Raw genomic sequence first — 22,404 nt, 5'->3', positions numbered from 1 at the left:
TGCCCCAGGATTACCACTCCTCATTTCTTAATACACTGGAAAATATTAGGGTACAACCTAACACCCTAATAATGGGCGATTTCAACTACCCTACCATTAACTGGGAAAACTACTCATGTACAAACTCTTGTGCTCAACATTTTCTGGAATTCATAAATTCCAATGCCATGGATCAACTTATCCACACCCCCACCAGGGGCAGCAATATCTTAAACCTGGTTATTACCAACATAGGCAGCCGGTGCTCCACACCAGAGGTCAATTCCTCGTTGGTCAGATCCGACCATAAGCTAATCACCCTAGACATCCACATCCCTCCCCCACCCCCCATTAGGGAAACCACAGTAAAAAATTTCTCCAAAGCCAACTTCACGCTTCTTAAGACTGAAGTGGCAAACTTCACGACACCCATGCTGACGGACAATAGAGGTATGACTGCTGAATCCTACAAAAATGCACTTTATAAGCACTTACATGAGTGCATGGATCATACAATCCCTAACAGAACCAAGATGCTATCCTCCAAAAAAAGGAAGCCAATCTGGTGGTCCCCTGCCATAAACAAACTCTACAACAGAAGAAAGAAACTGTTGCAAAAAAGAGTAAAATCCCATGATTGGAGAAACTCCCTGGTCAGCTTCAGTAAGAAGCTGAGATCCCTCATAAAATCTTCCAATGCTAGTTATGAAAACAAAATCGCCACTGACTCTAAAGACAACTACAAAGCATTCTATAGCTATGTCAAGAATTTCAATGGCAACACTCAGATCTGCTCTGAGTTACAGCACAATGACACTAAATATACAGAACCAACGGATATTGCCAACATCCTGACAGATAGGTTCAGTGCTAACTTTACCCCTCTGTCATCCCCTAAAGGGCCCATCTCTATACCAGAAGAATGCAAAGTTCCTGTAATCATGGCTGCACAGGTAAAAAACACACTATCCAAAGCCAAGAACACAGCATCCATGGGACCTGACGACATCCCAGGCTGTGTTCTACATGAACTACAGAATGAACTGGCACGCCACCTAAGTTCCATGTTCAATCATAGCCTCACCTCAGGCTATGTGCCCACTGAATGGTGCACAGCAACAGTTATCCCACTCCACAAAGGGGGAGCCACCACAGACCCCAGAAACTACCGCCCCATTAGCCTAACGAGACTGGTCTACAAGGCTATGGAGCGTATCATCATGGAACTTATAAACAATGACATTGGTAATCTCCAAACTCAGGACCCCACCCAGTTCGAGTTTCATGTCTCCTAAACCTGATAGACTTCTTTGAAGCAGTCACAAAGCCGTAGATGAGGGTAAGGTGGTTCACACAGCCTATCTAGATCTTGCCAAGGCATTTGACACCATCCCCCACTCTGGAATTATAGATAAACTCACTAAACTAGGTATAAATTCCTATGTCACAAGATGGGTTGCCAACTGGCTCACTGACAGAGCCCACACTGTGAAAGTAGCAGACTCCAAATCCAGCTTCAGACCAGTGACAAGCGGAGTACCACAGGGTTCAGTCCTGGGTCCTCTCCTGTTTGGTATCTACTTCTCTGAAGTACAGGCCAACACAGAAGGTCTTTGGCTAATGAAGTTCGCAGATGACTGCAAACTAGGAGCCATAATCAAAACTCTAAAAGATGTGGACATCCTACAAAAGGGCCTTGCTGAGACAGATGCCTGGTGTCAAAGCCATGGCCTCAAGCTCAATGCCAAAAAGTGCATTGTCGTTCCTTTTGGTAAAAACTCAGTACCCATGAACTACCACATAGCTGGTAGTCTACTTAACACCAAAAGTTTGATAAGAGACCTTGGGACACAGGTGGACAGTAGTCTCTCCTCTGATAATCACATTGCCACAGTAGTCAGGAAATCCTTCTATGTGGCACACCTCATCACAAAAGGTTTCTCATCCAGGAAAAAAGAGGTCATTGTTCCCCTCTACTCGTCACTCATTAGACCCATTATAGAGTACAATGCTCCTTTTGGTATGTACCTCACAAGACATCTACAACAACTGGAAAGGCCACAGAAATACCTCACAAAGAGGATTACCGGCCTCAAAGAGATGCCCTATGCAGACAGTCTCAAAAAACTGCAGCTTTACTCTGTTGCATATCGCCTACTCAGAGGCGATCTCTGCCTAACACACAAAGCTATGTCAAACCCAGAGCTTTTAGACATGCTCCACTTAAAGAAATCCCAATCCCTACGAGCTACACACTCTAAGGACCTAAACCTCGTCACCACAATAAACAGAACATGCTGGAGGGATAGATTCCTGTTCCAGAGACTTCCCATACTCTGGAACAAACTACCTATCTATATCAAACAAAGCTCCTCATTAGCACTGTTCAAAAAAAATCTTGATGATTGGATGGGAGATAGGAAATGCACCCCAGGGATCACTTCTGTGGCTCTGCTCGACAGTGGCACAGGAAAATATTTTTCTTGAGTGGCGAAAGCCAGGGTACCTTTGGCTAGGCTTATATAGGCCCTAGGGCCAATAGCCTAGTACCTACCTATGAACCTAAGTATGCTCTTCCTATCTATCCTAATAGAAAGCCACAGTATATAATGCTTTTTAACATAAAGTTTTTGATACAACTTCTTGAACATGATGATGTTTAATAAACATGTTATTACAGATAAATTTTTTTATATATTTAAGAGGAATTGTAGAATATATTTTCTATACTAGGTTTATATTTTATCTAGAAAGTATAGTTTTTAATTACATATTTGTTAGTATGTGTTTATTAAATAATTAATTCATGTGGACAGGATATATAAGGCAGGAAGAATTTTATGGTATTGTTAATCTGATGAAGTTCAACTACGAATGAAAAACGTGGTGAAAAAGTTAACCATTTTATGGTTTGGAATTTTGGTCTGATGCATGTTCTGTTTTGGACACAGTGTCATCAATAAATCCTTGTGTTGACTTTATTTCGTTGTGGTCTCTGTGCCTAAATATTCATATTCTAGTTGGCTGGAGCTTTGACTCTTTTTGTTTGGACACTGACCTTTCTTAATTGTTTGTGTTTATTTATAAGAATATTTTGCAAAGTACAGTTGTTTCAAAGCATATTTTGCAGAGTACAGTATTTCAAAGAGCTTACTGTGCATTTGAATATTATTACAAGTACCGGGTGTGTGTGAATGTTCATACATAATTACAAGGGCCATTTTGCATTGTGTTTTACAATAATCTGTGGACATGGCACAAGCTTTTTGCAGACCCACACCTCTTTTGTTTGATAACAATAATGCAGAAAATTGGAGAGTGTTTGAGCAGGAATATGATATTTTCATACAGGCAGCTTTTTCTGACAAATATGCACATACATAGGCATTTGTTATGCTTAATTTAGCTGGTTCAGAGGCCATTGAAAGAGAGCGTTCATTTGTGTATGCACCTGCTATGTTTGCAGGGGAGGGGGGACCACCATATAGTGGTACCGGGTGAAACACAGGAAGACCCTGAGTGCTTAAACATAAACTTAGAGAAATGTGTAACCCCCAAATGAATGTTACAATGGAAAGGTACTTATTTTACACAAGGGATTTAAAGCCTGGTGAAACTTTTGTAGCATATATAACTGACTTGAGAAATAAGGCTCAAACGTGCAGATTTGGTGATTTGAGAGATGAGTTGATAAAGGACAGGCTTGTGTGTGGTATTAATAATGACACAGTGAGAAAGAATTTGCTTAGAGACCGTGATTTAACTTTAAATAAAGTCATTGAGATTTGTCAGATATATGAACGTACAGAAAAGCACACAAGTATGATTACAAATGAGAATAGCTGCAGAAGGCATAGTGACAAAACTCATGTTGATAGTATGTAGCACGTGGTTAAAAGAAACAGGCCCAAGTACATGGCAGCTGCTGCAGGTCCTGTAACAGTCCCTGGGAAACCCTGAGTCTTTCCAAGAAATCCCAGAGCATGCTCACTGAAGCACAAGGGTGAGTCAGCAAAGTCAAAACATGTGCCCCCACCCAGCTTCATAGTCAACTGTCGTAATTGTGGTGGAAATCACGAACCCAAAACAGAAAAGTGCTTAGCCTTTGGTCAGCAGTCCCATTCTTGCAATACATGGATTAATTTCAAAAGGTTTTGTAAATCAAACAAAGCACATTCTTTTATTAAAAGACGGCACTCCAAGAGGCAAGTTGACCAATAAGAAAGTTGTGACCCTATTTTTTAAGGTGATGGTATGTCTGTGCTTGGTGAGCCAGTCAGTGCAGTAGATTTGTGGGTAAAGGATGAGATCTTTTGTACTGCTTGGATTAATGGGAGTCCCGTAGAGCTCAAAGCAGATACTGGCTCAAAGTGCAATGTTTTGTCAGCAGAAATGTTTGCTAGAGTAAAAGCTGCAGAACAATTTGATTTAACAAAGTGTGCAAAACTTGTTGCTTATGGTGGTAAAGAGATTCAAACCGAAGGCTGTGCTTTCATGTTACTCTGCTGGGAACAGCTATGACTTGCAATTTTTCATAGTCAAGAAACACATGCAGTCATTATTAGACTTCAGAGACAGTTTGAAAATGGGACTGCTTTCACTTAATAAAGAAGTTCACCATGTAACCCTGCATGACAACAGTTCAAATTTCACCAAAACTATTTTTTCTGAGTATGCTGATATTTTTGCAGACAAGCTAAGCAAACTACCAGTTGTGTACTCCATGAAATTAGACCCATAGGTCAGCCCAGTTATCAGACCAGCATGGAAAGCTCCAGTAGCTATGCAGAGCAGAGTCAAAGCTGAGCTAGACAAAATGGTGTAGCAAGGAGTAATTTGTACAGTAGAAGAACCAACTGAATGGGTGTCCTGCATGGTAGTAGCTCATAAGAAAAGCTCAGATGATATCAGAATTTGTATTGATCCAAGAGATATGAACAAAGTATTAAAAAGACCTCATCATCCAATATGCACAGTCAAAGAGGTTGCTGCCCTCATGCCAAATGCCACTGTTTTTTCTGTCTTCGATGCAAAGAATTCGTTTTGGCAAATTTTGCTTGACCGAGAATCTTCATTGTTAACCATATTTGGTACACCATTTGGAAGAAACAGATTTCTGAGAATGTCATTTGGAATAAATTCTGCCAATGAAATCTTTCAGCGTGCAATTGAATACATTTTTTCAGGCTATCCATTTGCTATTATAGTAAATGATATTCTAGTAGGAGGCAGTAGTGAAGTCGAACATGACAGAAACCTCAAGAAAGTTCTGGAAAGATCATGTGAAGTGAATCTTAAGCTGAATCCTCAAGTGCAAGTTCATGCTACGAGAAGTTCCTTATGTTGGTCACTTGTTTACCAGTTCAGACTTATGACCAGATCCTTCCAAGCAAACAGCAATTCTCGAGATGCCAGCTCCAGACAATGTCCAAGCCCTACAACATTTTCTTGGCACGATCAACTATCTAGGCAAGTTCATTCCAGATTTAAGCCAACTTTCAGCACTGCTCAGAGAGCTGACACGCAAAGATGTTATTTGGTCATGGTCAGAACAGCACCAAAGAGTATTTGATCCTCTGAAACAGAAAATTGCTAACCTACCAACTCTCAGCTACTTTGATGTTCACAAACCAGTTCCTCTTTCCTGTGATGCTTCTAAATTTGATCTAGGTGCAGTCATTCTTCATGAGGGTAGACCAGTCCTATGCTTTGAGAACTCTTACCCAGACCAAGATGCAGTATGCCCAGATTGAGAAAGAGCTTTTGGCCATTGTGTTTGCATGTTCGAAGTTTCATGATTATATTTATGTTCGACCTATCCAGATCGAAACTGATCACCAACCTCTTGTCACTATTTTGAGAAATCGTATGTATACAGCTTTAGCTATACTGCAACGCATGATGCTGAAATTGCCAAAGTACATTTTCAACCTTGTCTATACAAAAGACAAACTTCTTTATCTTGCTGATACCTTATCCATATCACCTAGAAAAGACAAACTTCTTTATCTTGCTGATACCTTATCCATATCACCTAGAAAAACACAGAACAGCATAACAATGAGAAACTTGATTTTGAGATCATAGAAGTAAGAAATTTTTCTTCCACACATCTTGATGAGCTCAGAACTCACACAACTTCAGATCCAATTCGCCAGAAGCTTAACCACTTTATCAGTTGAGGATGGTCTTCAAATTAATCTTGTTTACCAGTAGAAGTGCAACCTTATTTTCCACACAGAGATGAGATTTTGTCAGTCAATGGTATCATCATGAAAGATCCTAAGGTGATTGTTCCAAAGTCCTTTCATTGTGGCCACCCAGAAACTGATTCTACCAAAAGAAGTGTGAGAGGTCTAGTCTTTTGGCCTTCTATGTCAAAAGATATTGAGAAAGTACTTTCATCTTGTTCAGTATGTAATAGTATAAAGCCTCATTAACAAAAAGAACCACTTCACTGAAGCCAGATTCCTGAACTGCCTTTGTTGACAGTAGCCACAGATATCTTTGAGTGGAATGGTCAACATTACTTGGTGTTAGTAGACTCTTATTTTAATTGGTTCGAGATTGAACTGCTTCCCAAGCTAACTTACAGTACTGTCATTAATAAGTTGAAGCAACATTGTTCTGTCCATGGTAATCCGCATAGAGTTATTTCTGGCAATGTTGACAGTTTACTACTCAGCAGTAAAAGAAATTTGCAGAAAAGTGGCACTTTGTTCATAATACAAATAGTCCTGAATATCCTCAGTTAAATGGCTTGGCTGAACATGCAGTTCAAAGTGCAAAACAGCTGTTCGAGAAATCCAGACATGACAATATTGATGTTTTTCTCAACTTGTTAAGTCTCAGAAACATTCCTTGTGATAAACATCTTGGTTCACCTGCCCAGAGACTTATGTCGAGACAAACCAGAACCACACAACCAATCAGTAGTAATTTATTCATTCCAAGTACTAAGAACAGCAAAATAGTAAAAGCCCAACTGTTAAAGTGTTTGTCCCAGACGTCTTTCTATGATAAAACTAACAAACTGCTCAGTTCATTTAAAAAGGGGAGATAGTGAGGATGCAGGGGTTGAAAGGTTTTGATCGCATCGGATTTGTGAAAAGTTTGTGTCAAGAGCCGAGACTATCCATTGTAGAATCACAAGGAATGGAATTCAGATGAAATTGGAAGCATTTGTTACCAGTGTCCGAACCAGTGTTACAGCATCTTGCCTGTGACAAGGACTTTAGTTCTCAAAATGACTTTTACATTGTTCCTGTTCCAGAGGGCAGTCAGCAAGCCCCAGTCGTGAAAAAAATCCCTGAAATTCCTCAAGCAGAACATTTCCCAGTAACTGTCCCTATTGCTAAACCCAATCCTAACTATTATGTCATGAGATCAGGTATCATCTCGATACCTACTTCCAGATACACGGCAACATGGACATGACTGTTGTTTTTCTTTATTAGTGTCTGTATAATTGCATGCCTATTCAAATGTCATTGTTTATATGAGACATTTCAGTAAAGATGGAGGATGTAGATCAGTGTGTGTGTGAAATACCTTTAAGAAGCTTTCCAATGAGTCAGCGCATGCATATAAGTACTGAGCACGTGCAAGCAAGAGTGCCATTTTGAGTGAGCAGCCAGAGTCTGAGCATGTAAGTACGTAGTCAGTCAGTTAGTTAAATAGTCCATTTAAGTTCAATGTTCCTGCCATCTATCCTGACGTATTTGTATACAATAAACTACTTAAACAAATGCCCAAGCCTCAATGTCTTCTTAGTGCACATAAGAAGAGTGACAGCAAGGACTGAAATTAGTTTAGTATGTAACACCACATCGAAAGCTTTAGAAAGGTCAAGGAATATTGCTGAAATGTACTTGCCATTATTTCTGTGGGAGTTAACTGTCTTTTGTTTTATCTTATGGTCATCTAATGGTATTATCTTTTAACAAATCACAGTTTCCCTGTATTTGTTGATTAATTAACAAAATTATCACCAGTTATAGGACCCCCTACATGAAACAGGGCACACACAGTGCCTACCTGGACCTCCAGGAGTCACTCAATATACCACTAAACACTCTAGTTTTGGGACTACCCATCAATAATTGGTCTAACTTCACCTGTACCAATGCACTTGCGCAGAGATTGTTGAACTTTGTAAACTCAAATGCCCTGGAACAGTTAGTTGACACCCCCCACTAAGGGGTGAAACATTCTGGATGTTGTACTTATGAACATGTGTGATCATTGTACCACCCCAGGTATACAGTCATCACTGGTGAAATCTGACCACAGGTAAGTCGCACTAGAAGTAACAATCACGTCTGATCCTCCCCAAGCTTAAAGTAGACTAAAAGGTTTCTCCAAAGCTAACTGCAATATTTTATGAGACAATATTACTAGTTTCACAACTCCTGCCCCTAATGCCGAGGTTTACACCAAAGCCTTGTATAAACACCTCCAAAACTGCATTGACTCAGCTGTACCCAACAGGATCAAAGTAAGTTCCTCACAAAAGAACAAACCTGCTTGGTGGACATCCGCCATAAACATGCTATATAACAATAGAAAGAAACTGCTGTCTAAAAGCAGCAAGATATGGTCCCCAAACTCAAAGAGCTCCCTCCTCTGCCTAAATAAGCAAATTAGATACCTAGTGAAAAAATACAAAGCTGACTACAAATCTTAATTGGCCACCCTAGCCAAGGGTAATCATAAGACATTCTTCTGATTCATCCACAGCCTCAAAGGAAAATCCCAGATTTGTGCAGAACTTGTTGTAAATGGGGCAACATATACTGAACATGGTGATATTGCTAACCTGCTGGTAGATAGGTTCATTGACAACTTCTGTCCCCTGTCATCGTAATCTCTAAGTCCTTAATCCCTTTATAGGGCTAAAATCACGGACTCTATGGAACCAGACAATATCCCAGGCTGCATCCTAAATTGCTTATAAAGAGTTAACTGCACCTCTGGGTACCCTGTTTAACCACAGTCTAAGCACTGGGTATGTTCATGCAGACTGGAAAACTGCCACTTTCATCCCCCTCCACAAAGGAGGTTCCTCTGCTGTCCCCGGAAACTACAGACCACCTCAAATGCACGGCCATGGAGAGAATCATCATGCACCTTATCAACAAGGATATAGGAGACCTCCAAATGCAAAACCCATCCCAGTTTGGCTTCATCAAACAGAAATTATGCCTACTGAACTTGGTGGACTTCTTAAAGACAGTCACCAAAGCCCTGGATGAGGGCAAAACTGTGCATACTGCCTATTTGGACCTAGTGAAAGCCTTTGACACCAGTTCACACTAAGGTATCATTGATAAACGTACCTAGCTGAACGTAAACCAGTATATAGTCAGGCTGGTTGCAAACTGGCTCACCAATAGAACACACACAGTTAAAATGGGGGACTCTTCACCCACCTCCAGATGAGTAACCAGTGGAGTGCCCTAAGGCTCTATGCTGGGGCCCTTATTGTTTGGAATTTACCTTTCAGAAGTACAGGCCAAAATAAAGGGAGTGTGGCTAGCAAAGTTTGCAGATGACTGCAAACTGGGTGTAGTCATTGAATCCCGTAGTGGCATTAACACCCTCCAGGAAGGTCTTACACAAGCCAAAGATTGGTGCCAAAGTCACGGGCTCAAGTTAAATGCAAAAAAGTGCATCATCATCATCTCCTTCAGCAAGGGAGACATCCCTGCAAAGTACCACATTAACAACAACACCTTCAACACCTTAAGTACCTAAGCTGTGGTAAGCAATCTGGGCACATAGGTTGACAGCAACCTCTCCTTTGACCACTATGTTTCCTCAATGGTAAGGAAAGCCTTTTACATTGCCCATCTTATTAATAAAGGGCATTGCCTCCAGGAAAAAGTAGGATCTGATGCTGTCAGTTTTCATTCTGTCCTCAACTGATGGGTTTGGTTTTGATCCATCAGATCTGACTCCGCTGTTGCAAAAGCTCATGGCAACTCAGAATTTTCGAATTTCTCCCTTACCCAGAAAGTACCATCCCTAATTACCTCAGATCTCATTTGCTGCCTCACAGCATAAGATGTGGTTATAGACTCTCGAGCTTTAAGATTTAGATAGGTGCTTTTTTCTAATTAGTAATCCTTTACTTTTTGTTTTTTCCTAGTTGTCTAGAGTATCGCTGTACTCTATATAATACTATCTTTAGTAATTTTTTCTCCCTTTTGCCCTCTTTCTGTCATCTAAGCTTGTCATTGCTCTTAACTACCTTTCTAGGTAGTTTTTCTTTCCTTTTTTTTCAAACAAATATAGTATATCTTTACATCATCTTAGATACTTTACTGTTAGATTTTATAGTTACAATTTTCTGTGTTGCTGTTATTGTTCTTGCTGTTGGTGTTTTGCTCCTAGCATCTGTTTTTTTTCAGGATGTCGGAAAAGGAGAAAACCCTGGCAGGCTTTAAAAATGTAGTAAATGTGGTCAGAAAATCCCTCTTTCTGATTCGCATACGCTTTGTGTGTATTGCCTTGGGCCCCTCCACCTTCAAGAAAGCTGTTCTGTTTGTTATGCGTTCAACTTAAGGGCCCTGGTTGAATGCAAGAACGAGCTAATTTTAAAAGGATTACTTCTATCTTTCTTCAGTGAGGCACTAACTGGAGCTTCTCAAAAAAAAATGAAAGTGTCTCAAACTTTTCCAAGCATCTCAACAGCCTCTTCTAAGGCTTTGGAGAAGTCTCTTAAAAGATCTTTTCCAGATTCCTCAGATACCTCAGATCCAAAAAAAGACCATGAATTTCCAATCTGCTTCTTCAGATCAGAGACATTTTTAGAGTGAGTCTTTGGGCCTGACTGTCTCTACGGATCTGAAAATTCCTAAATTTAAATGCACATCGGATCAGACCCCTCCCCCCTCTGATCTGACAAAAAGAACTACGGATGTTTTACCCAGGACCAGAAACTCACCCTCAGTGGACCTTGTTCCATCCAGGGTCCCGACTTCTCTTTTAAAGAGACCAAAATCTCCTTCAGGGATATCTATTCACTCTTCCAGAAGCCTTACAGAAGAGGATGTGGAGATGTTAGTGAGAAAGATCCTCTCAACGCAGAGCCAGTCAGTTATCCTTTCAGCTCCTACCCCATTGGGTCAGGAGATATGTACATCCACTACTCTCTCTTTATCAGTTCCTCCACCGACTCCCTCTAAGGTCTCAGAACCCTTGGATCTGAGCCTCCCAGGTCTGTCGGGTTCAGATCTGAGGATACCTTTATCCTTGTTTCCAAGGCTTGCTCTGAGCTCTTTGGTTTAGTCAGATCAGGAGAGCTCTCGGTGCCAATTCTATCTTGTTGGGTCTGAGGTGCTTAATTCGACTTCAAGGTTTTCAGAGCTGTCTCTACACCTCAGAGCCTTGGCAATGGTCATTTCACCTCTGATTTTAGCCTCGAGTGGATTGTCCTCTGGGCAGGGTGGGATCATGGATCAGAGACATGCTGTCTCAGATCCTGGATTTTATCCCTTGCATGGGCAATCTGTCTTTGTGGCCATGGAGAGAGCCCTGTCTGCACCCTTGGCTCAGATGGTGTCTACCCCCTTGGATGCTCTGTATACATCTGTCCTATCTCTGTGTCTGGAGTCTCAACTCTCTTCTCCATAGGGGCAACTTGTACTGAAACCCCAGGTTTCCCATCAGGGTATCCCAATTTCCCCAGAGTACTCCACTGAAGAGGTCCCTAAGAAGAAAACATGTAAGAGGAAACATTTGAAGTCCCCCGAATCTGTCACTGAAGATACAAATTTTGATGATGGCCCTCATGGTCACCTCCTGATGATGTCTCATTTGGAGACATCCTAGAAATCCTGAAGCAGAGATGTGGCTTGAAGTCCAGCAATCGTTTGTCTGAAGAATCTGTACTCCTGGAGGTGTTCGGTACCAGCCCATATACCTCCTGAGTGACCCCTCCCATCAATGAGATCACTAACTTGGTCACATGATAGGTATGGAAGGATCCAGACACCACTGAGCCAATTTCAGGAAGCCTGATAAAATCATGACAGTTCCAGAGGCTAAACAGTTTTGCTCCAAGTTGTGCCTGTTGATGCCATGGTCATGGTGGTGGCCACTAAGAAGGAACTCACAGAAGAAAACTCCTCTGTTCATCCCCCCAACAAAGAGTCTCAGGCAACGGACATATTTGGGAAGCATGTCTATGCTTCAGCGACCTTTGCCTTAAGGTCCTTGAACTATTTGGCACATTTCACAAGGCTACTGAAGGATATGATTAAGGAGCTATCACTCACTCAGGATCTGTTTCTGAAGAGCTGAAAGCATCTGTCATGTCTCAGTTGGCTACTTTGCAATTGATATGCAACTCCTCTATGAGGCTCATTTCTAATGTAGCAGAAGGAGCCTCAAGGTAGCGGGTTCAGGCGTTGCTATAAGAAGATACACCTGGATGCGCTTATATGAATTTGTGGAGCCCTTTATGTCTTTGTTCTTCATTGCTTCTTTTGATGCCACGTCTCTTTTTGGCTTCAAGGTAAAAGAAACATTGTCAATGTGAGAAGGATAGAAAGACCCTTTCTGCATGGGTGTACATTTTTTCATCCCCAAAAGATGATTTTCAAGGAATCACTGAGGTGGTGGGAAAATGTGGTTCAGAAAATCCGAAGGATCTTTTCAGGACTGACATGCAGGAAGTTCGTCCAGGGGCAGAGGGGGGTACTCAAATGGTAGACGCCACCCTCTCGGCAGAGGTGGCCCACAGAATGAAGTGTCCAGGGATTTGTTCTTTGGTAAACCCTTCTAGCACTCCTGAATGGAGACCCAATTGTCTCCCTCTTGAGGCAATCGGGAATCATTTGTCTCTGCACCAGAGAGCCTGGCTAGAACTAACAACAGATACTTGGGTGCAGAGGATCATTTCCTGAGGTTATATAATACCATTTTCCCTTTATCTTCCCATTTCAAGAAAATTCCCTGATGTTCCACCCAGTCAGAGGGAACAAGCAGTAATTCAAATTCAAAAGCTTCTAGAAAAAGCATTATCCAAAAGGTCCCCAGACGAGATAGAATCCAGAACTTACTCAAGATTCTTTTTAGTGCCAAAGAAAATAGGGGACTGGACCATTTCTTAAACAAATCCATTTGAAAGACCAAGTTCCACATGGTCATGGTCCAGTTCATTCTTCCTTTTTTGGAAAAGGACAGTTGGATGTGCTCAATAGATCTTCAGTATGCATACTATCAGATAAAGACAAACAGGTAATGCACAAGATTTTTACACTTTCGGGATCCAGTTACTATCAGTTCAGAGTTCTGCTCTTTGGTCTCACCACAGCCCCCCGGGTGTTCACCAAGTCCATGGCAGTGGTAGCAGCTCACTAGAGACTGCAAGGATTCTGAGTGTTTCGATACTTAGACGACTGTCTCATTCCCACCCCTACCAGGCATCAGCTCATCATGGCAAGACAAAAAAGTGGTCCAGACATGTGCTATACTAGGAATCACCATAACCTTCCAAAAGTCTCATCTATAACCAGTGAACACTGCTTGTTACAAAATCAGTTATACCCTTACTTCCCCTCTCCAGAGTTTAAACATTAAGATTGCAAGTGAGGAAGATACATTCCAGTACCAGAATCCCAGCCCGCTTGGTCCTTCAAGCTTTGGGATCATTGGTGGCAGCAATAACTTTACTACCCTTAGCCAGATATCACATGAAAATTCTTCAGTGGATGCTGGCCTAACAGTAGTCAGTACTTCATCTTTCTTTATCTGCTGTGATACAAATCACCAATATATGCAAAAGGAATCTGTTGTGGTTGATTCAGTCAAATGAGGTTGGATAAGGACGTTTATTCACCCCTTCTCGGCCCAAGGCTGTTGTTACCATGGATGCTTCCCAGCTGGGGTGGGGGGAACATTACTTAGGAAAGACAATCCAAGGCATGTGGTCCCCCAAAGAGGCCAATTTACATATCAGTGTCCTAGAGTTGAGAGCAGTGTCTCTAGTGTTACAGGCCTTTCAGAATAGTCTCCCTTCAGGAACATTTGCAATTCAAACAGATAACATGTCGGTGGTGTGGTACATCTACAAACAAGGGGGAACCAGATCTTGCCCCTTATGTCAAGAAGGGCTCAGGGTTTGGCAATGGGTGATCTCTTCCAACTGCTTTCTTATAGCAATGCATATTTCAGGGAAGTATAATGTATTAACTGACAAGTTGAAAAGGTACATCCTACTACCTCACAAATGGCCCTCGACAAGAACATAGCGGAACTGGTTTTCCGACAATGGTGCCAGCCTTGCTACGATCTCTTTGCATCTCCACTAAACAGCAAGTGCAGCAGCTACTTTGCCGTAATCCCCCCCCCCACGGGGGGGGGGGGTCACAGAGGAATGCTCTTCTCCACGATTGGCCCCTTGGTCTACTTTATGCTTATCCCCTAATTCCTTTGATTCAAAAGTTCCTACAGAGAGCTACCAGGTTGAAGAGCAAAGTCATCCTCATTGCACCCTATTGGCCTCAACAGATTTGGTTTACCTTCATATGGCCTCATTTAATTCATCATCCCTGGATTCTGGACTCAGCTTCAGGTCTGCTGTCTCACCCAACAGGCATGATTCATGCGAACCTTCCCAATCTGAAGCTGACAACTTGGATTCTCCATTTCCAGCAATAGCCAGACAACCTATGCTCTCATCTCCTGGTCAACAAATTTTGTTATCTTCCCTTAAACCATATACAAGAAAACTTTATGCCAGTAAATGGAAGAGATTCATAAACTGGGATGTTCAAAATTATATAGACCCCATTTCTGCCCCGATTAATAGCATTCTCGACTTCTTGACAATACTTTTTAATCAAGGAGTGAGTCCTTCAACAGTTAATGTTCAGTTGGCATCAATTTCTCATGGGTCTATATTATAACATTGAAGTCTTACAACTTTGAATGTTATAATATTGAACCCATTAGAGTGAAACACCAGAAAACTGAACAGTCAGAATAGCGAATTTTTTCCCAGGGAAAAAAAATTGCTGTTCTGACAAAAATACACACAACACAAGCACACCAAAATAAATAATCTGCACACATACACTTCACAAAACCCTACACTAAACCATATGTACACCACTAGCTATCCACTTACCTTAACCCAACCCTAACCCTTAGGTCCCTAACTATCGCACACTCACCTTACCTGCTCCCTAACCCTAAAGCCCCTATCGCACACTCACCTTACCTGCTCCCTAACCCTAAGCTCCCTATCGCACACTCACCTTTGTTCGCTCACTTACATTAACCCCGGTCCGTAACCTTTGCTCCACAGTCAAGGAAATAGCAAAGCTGCAGAAACGGCCCACTGAATACTTTCCCTAGGAAAGTATTCGGTGTTCTGCAGCTTCGCTATTTCCAGCGTTCACTGAATAGGGTTTGATATTATAACATTCAAAGTTGTAAGACTTCGATGTTATAATATAGACCCTTTTTCATTTCCATAGTGGATTTGATGGTTACTCACTTGCTTCTCATAAACTTTGTAAAACCTTTTTGCAAGGCAGACTCCTTTTAAAACCTCCATTTAAAGAACCTACCCCTCCAAGGGATCTTAACCTGGTACTGTAAGCCTTGATCCATTCACCCTTTGAATCTGCACATGACTGTAGTTTTAAATTTCTTTCTTGGAAAACTTTATTATTGTTGGCCATTACTTCTGCCAGATGAATTTCAGAAATTCAGGCCTTGTCCGAGAAGCCCCCATATCTAAGCTTTCATAAAGATAGGATTACACTACTAACTTATACATCTTTTTTGCCCAAAATAGTATCACCAGTCCATCAGTTTACCAGTTTTCTTTCCAAATTAATCGAACAAAGGTGAATATTTATTACATTTATTGAATGTGCACAGGCAGCTGTGTTTCTCTTTACATAGAACAAAGGACGTCAGATCTATGGATCAGTTATTTGTTTCATTTGCGGAAGTGAAACTGGGTAAACCAGTGTCCAAAGTCACCCTAGCCAGATGGCTTACAGGCTGCACCACCTTTATTTACAAAAAAATTGGATATTCCTTTACCAGAGCAGATACATGCTCATTCAGCCAGGTGCATAGCTTCCTCTGTTTTTCATTCAAGAGCTTCCATGAATAAAATATGTGTGAAAGCACCTTGGGCATCCCCCTCATACCTTTATCATTCATTACAAATTGGATTTGATGTCAAGAAATAGAGCATCATTTGGCTCAGTTGTGCTTAGGAATATCCTTCCTTGAGTCCACCCTAGGATTTAGGTAACTGGGGAGTCTGTCCCATCAGTTGACGACAGAATGAAAATTAATAACATCAGATAAAGAAGTTATGTACTTACCATAATGTTCCATCTGTGTTGCCCATTTTCATTTTTCAACTCCCCACCCACCAACTACCATCCTTATAATTTTTCTGGAAGAGCGAGTAGATATGCATATAAAAATGTCATATATTCTAACTATAATAACGCTCCAGATATAGCCTTGTCTGGACCTTTTTCTGTTTTTTTACTTGTATGACTTTATATATGAAAATAACTTACTTTATACTATAGCAGCAAATAAGATCTGAGGTAATTGCGATCTGTGCTTTCTGGGTAAGGGAGAGGCACGAGAGTTCTAAGTTGCCACAAACTTTTGCAACGGCTGAGTTGCATCTAATAGACTGGATCTGAACTCATCAGTTGAGGAAGAATGATAATGGACAACACAGATGGAGCATTATGGTAAATACGTAACTTCTTTTTATAACCCTCGTATTCCTCCCTTGTCAGAACAGTTATAAAGTATTATCCCCCTTTTAGTATGTACCTCACCAGGTATCTCCACTAATTTAAAAGACCTCAAAGATACTTTACAAAGAAAATTCAAGGTGTCCAACGCTTGTCTTATTCTGATAGAATAAAATCCCTGTCTATACTCTGTGTCATACAGACTAGTCAGGGGTGATGTCTGCCTAGCCTATAGGGCAATCCTGCATCCTGCCCTGATGGAAATGCTACACATTAGCAAGTCAAATGGTACTCGCTACACCTGCTCTAGTGTTCTCAACATGAGAAATTATATCAACAGGACATGCTGGAGAGACAGGTTCATTTCCCACAGGCTTCCCCTACTCTGGACTAAGCTACCAATCCTGTTGAAATGGAGCCCCTCATTGACCCTTTTCAGGTGTAATCTGGATAATTGGATGGGGAATTGCAAATTTACCCCCTGGAGTTTTACCTGTGTCCGTTCTAGACAAGGGCAGCAGGTGTTGAGTTAGGTCTGCTAATAGCACCATTACACGAGGGAAAAACTTGGCTAGGCTTGTAAGGGCCTCAGGACCATTAGCCTAGTAACCTTCTATGATCCTGTGATTCTATGAACAGCTAAACCTACCTGTCTATCGGGATTAATTTTATTCTTAGTTATACAAGCCACACCCAAAGGTGGACACCCACACATGCAGGACCATGGGGCGGGGGGGGGTGGAGTTGGTACACTGTGCTGACATTCAATTAATTTAATTGCTGTAATAAGAGTGGGGTGCTGTCATTGACAGTAAGTAATTTGGTAACATGCTGGTGGGTTATTGTTCTTGAACTGAACTGAAATAATCACACAGCTTGTTTACATTGGTTTATGCCAGACGAATTTATCAATTTATTCTTAATTTGCTCTTTTCTGCTTGATGTCATGTAGAGAAACGGATGATCCACTGATGAAAATATCTGAGTTTCCACTTTCATACAGAGAAAATTCTCATAAGGAGAAGCTCTTGCTGGCTTTTGCAGAAAATTTCCGAAAACAATATGCTCATCTCTACAGGGATCGGAAGGTGCTCTTCCTTACTCCATTAAATGAGTGTTCAGTGGAGGTAATGAGTTTTATTTTGTATCAATCATTTGTGTGTAGCAGTACTGTTTGGCATTCTTATACATTTATTTTGTGTTAATTATGAACTGGAAATTGAAATACTTACTTCAGAATGACCAAGTATTTTAGTCAGACTTTTTATCCTAGTACACTAACCTGGCTGAGGATAACTTATCCAAGTAGTTTAGGTCAGACTGTTTATTCTAGTACACTAACTTGGCTGAAGATAACTTAGCCAAGTAGATAACTCAGTCAAGTAGTTTAGGTCAGACTCTATCCTAGTACACCAAAGTGGTTGAAGAGACCTCAATAAAAGTACTCTTAAACATTGTATTCCAAATGACTTATTTCAAAACTTTCATGGAAGTTCCTCCCAAAAGGTGTGGTATGCTTGGTTAATTGTCACTGTCTTTCAGAAGCAGCGCTTAGCATTGCTTTATCTTTACTTAATCCTTCTGCTGCTAAGCATTTTGTTTATTCCAATCCTACTATTTCTGATAAGGATGGGAAGATTATTGATAAGTATGGGGAAAAAGTATATGATTCTGCAACTTTGATTTTCAGAATTTTGAATTGTCAAGCTCCTAAGTTATGACTTGTCCTGACTAATTGTGAAAGCATGAGGAAAGTTTTGTCTGCAGTTTCTTCTTGTAAGGAAAAATCTGCTTTAAATAATTGAATTGCTTCTATTGTTCAAGTCACTACTCAGTGTATACTGTGTGTGAATGACTCTGGTGATACTTCTTCAAGGGCTATGGCCATGACCACTGCTAGTGTTTTGAGGAGGTTTGCATGGCTGTGTTCTCAGAACCTCCCAGATGATGTTAAAATGAGATTTTAAATTCCCATTTGGACTGAGATTTAGTTTTGGCTTCCCTACTGCAGAAGTGATCAAAAAGTGTGATGAAAGGGGTAAGCTGATAGGGAATCTTCAGGATTTTTCAGCCCTACTTTTCCAAAATTTCCAAGGGATTCTGTAGCTCTTCATCAAGTTTTGGCAATAAATAAAACAAAACAAACAGTCTCAACAAAATACAGACAAAAGAGGCATTTAAGAAGAAATTACAAGGGGTTACAAGAAGAATTTTGGAAACTCCCAAAACCAAGGACAGTCTGATAAGTCAAAATGACTATTTAAGAGACTTTAACCCCCCTTCCACCATGGCAACCCCTTTTTACTTTCAGAAAGTCTGAATCTTCATTTTTCTCTTTGGCAACAGATAGTTTCAGAAAAACGATTTCTGAAGATCATTCAAGGTTATAGATGGCAGTGGGAGAAAAATCCTCCTTTCCGGTGGGTAATTCCTCATCCTTCAGACAAGACTCGTTCGTTCCTTTCCACCTGTCTTTCATCACATTTTGTCGCAGAGAATGTTAGAACCAGTTCCTCCTTCCCAGCTGTGAAAGGGGTTTTATTCAAGGTTGTTTTTAATGCCAAAGAAGGAATGCTGGGAGACCAGTTCTGGATCTTTCTTCATAACCTGTTTGTGATAGTGCCAAATCTAACATGATGCCACTTCACAACCTATTACCTGTTCTTCCTCATTCAAGTTTCCTGGTAACACTCGAGGTAAAAAATACTTATAATCACATTCCTATATATCCAGACTTCAGAGGTTTCTTAAGTTTCTGTGTGACTGGATCACATTATCAGTTCTTGGCCATATCCTTTTGGCAGTCCACTGCACCAAGTGTGTTCAGAAAGTGCTTAGCCCAATTCTAGCTCATTGCAGGCTACAGGGAATGCACATTTTTTCATATTCAGATGACTTGCTTATCTTTGCATAGTCTTTTTCAAAGTGTCAGAAATCTGTCTCTCAGGTGAGAGATTTTTTACACAAGCTGGGATTCCAAGAGAACATTAAAAGTCTTTTTAACACCTTCTCACAGGATTGTGTTTCACGGATGTGATCTAGACACTGGAGTTTAAAGAGCTTTTCTTCCACAGGAAAAATAGATCTATATTTAGATGTATTTCTAGTGTTTTCCCCTCAGACCTGGGTCACTGCGAGGACAGCCTCAGGATTTTGTATATCATGACTTCTATGATTTTCATTTTACCTCTGACAAGACGCCACATGAGAAGGATACAGTGGTATCTGAAGTCTCTTTGGTCCCAGCAGCAACACCTATTGTCTTTTCAGATCACAGTGTTGAAGTTTGTCATTAGAGAAATTACTTGGTGGAGACAACAGCAATCCCAAATCCAGGTCTTCCATTTTCCTCCCCTGTTCCAAAGCAGTCTGTCACCACAGACACCTCAGACTTTGCCTAGGGAGCAGTTTCAGGAGGGATAAAAGTTCAAGTGTGTGGGACACCAACAACAGATGCAAACACAAAAATGTAAAAAAGAGATACTTGTCCTGATCAAGGCACTCCACTCTTTGAATCATCTTTCGTACCTGGGACTTCTTCAAGTTGTTGTAGACAATACCTCAGTCATGTGATAGGTATATTAACAAGCAAGGGAGCCAGGTCATACCCTCTGTGCAGACTAGGCATGTTAGCGTGGGATATAAATTCACAACATAATCTCACATCCTACATTCCATCAGAGCAAAACTGTGTGGCAAAGCAAGCTGAGCAGGACAAGAGAGATCCTCACAAATAGAAACTAGATCAGAGGTCTTCCAAGATTTAGTCCATCTGTAGGAAGGTCCTCAAGCAGATCTCTTTGCCTTCTCTTTGAACAATCAGCTGGCAAGATTTTGCTCCAGGACTGCGTGCAAGAAGGGCAAGAAGATAGAGGACTTTTCTTTTCTTTGGACAGGAATGTTCCTGTATGCTTTACCACCCTTTCCACTAATATTGAGGGTACTTCTGAAGATTCAGAAGTAATCCCCCAAGATCATTGTGGTGGGTCCTTCTGGCCAAAGGCAGCTGTAGTTCTCCCTTCTTTTGGAAATGGCCTGGGGTAATTACCTCAAGCTGAACCTTCTCAGACAAGAACAGAGGTATTTGATGCACCCCATCACTAATCAACTTCAGTTGATTGCCTGGATACTAGAGGCTTAATTCCTTTTAGGCACCTGTTTACTGAGGAAGTGCAGCAGGAACTAATAGAGGCAAGAAAGCTCTTGCTACTACAAATCATTTATGAACAAATGTACATGTTTTTCTAGTTGATGACAGCAGCATAACCAGGGCTAGTTGTCCTCTGTTTTTTTTTTTCAATATTTTTGTGTTACTATCTTATGGTCTTTCTTACTCCTGTATCATGGCTCATTTAATCACCCATTTCAGCATGTCTGCCCATGGATCCTGCTCTTTCAATGCATTTTCATGACAAAATGTTTTGAAAAGAGTTTTGCAAAAGAGGCCTCTAAGAAAACTGGTTGCATCTCCTTGGGATCTTAATTTTGTGTAAGAAAAGTTAACACTTGCTGTATCTGAACCAAATGACCTGGCTGACATGAAGTTCTTAACATGGAAAACTGTTTTACTGATTACACTGACCTCTGTAAGAAGGATATCTAAGCTGGAGCTTTTATGTTGAGTCAACCCTATCTCATTTTCCACAGGGATCGGGTTCCTTTGAGAACTAACCATTTTTTTATACCTAAAGTGGATTCCAAGTTTACTTTAAGCCAATCTATCTTCCAGATCTGATGTTATTTCCTTCCTTTCCTCATTAGATGGGTCTCCGATCCAATTTCAGATCTGGCTACAGCCACATCCAAGCTTTGCATCTGGCGCTCAAGCTTTTCCCCCTATCCATAATCCCTGTGAAGAGAGCAAGCTACCTCAGATCTCATTTGCCACTTAAAGAGGTACAACAGATCTTGGTGCTCAGAGGGTTTTGTGAAAAACATTTGAAGTTTTTGGGCTAGACAAGTAAACTCCATTCCCTTTTCCCTTATTAGAGATATTCTTCTGTACATATATTTTTGTGTGTGTGTGTGTGTGTGTGTGTGTGTGTGTGTGTGTGTGTGTGTGTGTGTGTGTGTGTGTGTGTGTGTGTGTGTGTGTGTGCTTGTGTATATGTATAGGTATATATATATATGTATGTATATGTATATATATATATATATATATATATATATATATATATATATATATATATATATATATATATATACATATACATATGTCTTTCTACCTATAGGATAAATATATAAAAAAACTGTATCTATATTTCTATATTCTTTTTTATATAGGTTTTGTGGGTCAAAATGTCAAATAAGCCATCTGGCTTTAATAAGTGTTGCTTGTACTCAGAAGCTCCCCAATTCTGACATGCGTGAGAAATGCTTCTACTGTCTGAGGTCTTCTCACGTAGAGGTGGCATGCTTAATTTGTGAAGCTTTCGGGCAAAGAGCATTAGTGGAAAGGGGAAACAAACTTATTTTGAAGGATATCCTGCAGTCAACCTTAGGAGATAAGTATTCTTCAGCCTCAGATAAGTCAGTGGTTGATGCTTCTTCCCTTTTTTCTTCTTCTTCATCTTCCAGAATGGTTGATGAGAAAGAAAAACACAAGGAGACAGAAAAAGACAAGTCAAAGTATTCTAAAAAGAGATATCTGAACCCAATGCCTTCATCGGGCCTTGTT

At 40.7% G+C, this 22,404-nt stretch overlaps 1 protein-coding gene across 2 annotated transcripts in view; it reads left to right on the top strand.

Moving 5' to 3' along the window:
• DRC7 (dynein regulatory complex subunit 7) overlaps positions 1-22,404 on the top strand; it is a 1,455,099-nt gene that overhangs the window by 118,511 nt on the left and 1,314,184 nt on the right. For both annotated transcript variants that reach the window (XM_044081324.1, XM_044081326.1), the window contains exon 3: positions 17,680-17,854. In XM_044081324.1, coding sequence (XP_043937259.1) covers positions 17,680-17,854 — 175 coding nt within the window. The remainder of the gene's footprint in view (positions 1-17,679; positions 17,855-22,404) is intronic.

Source organism: Protopterus annectens, chromosome 8.part0, assembly GCF_019279795.1.
Source record: "Protopterus annectens isolate FY-2018-M chromosome 8.part0, PAN1.0, whole genome shotgun sequence".
In the NCBI taxonomy this organism is placed as follows: domain Eukaryota; kingdom Metazoa; phylum Chordata; order Ceratodontiformes; family Protopteridae; genus Protopterus; species Protopterus annectens.
Note: the sequence above shows the minus strand (reverse complement) of the source record. Positions and strands in the feature narration are given on the sequence as shown.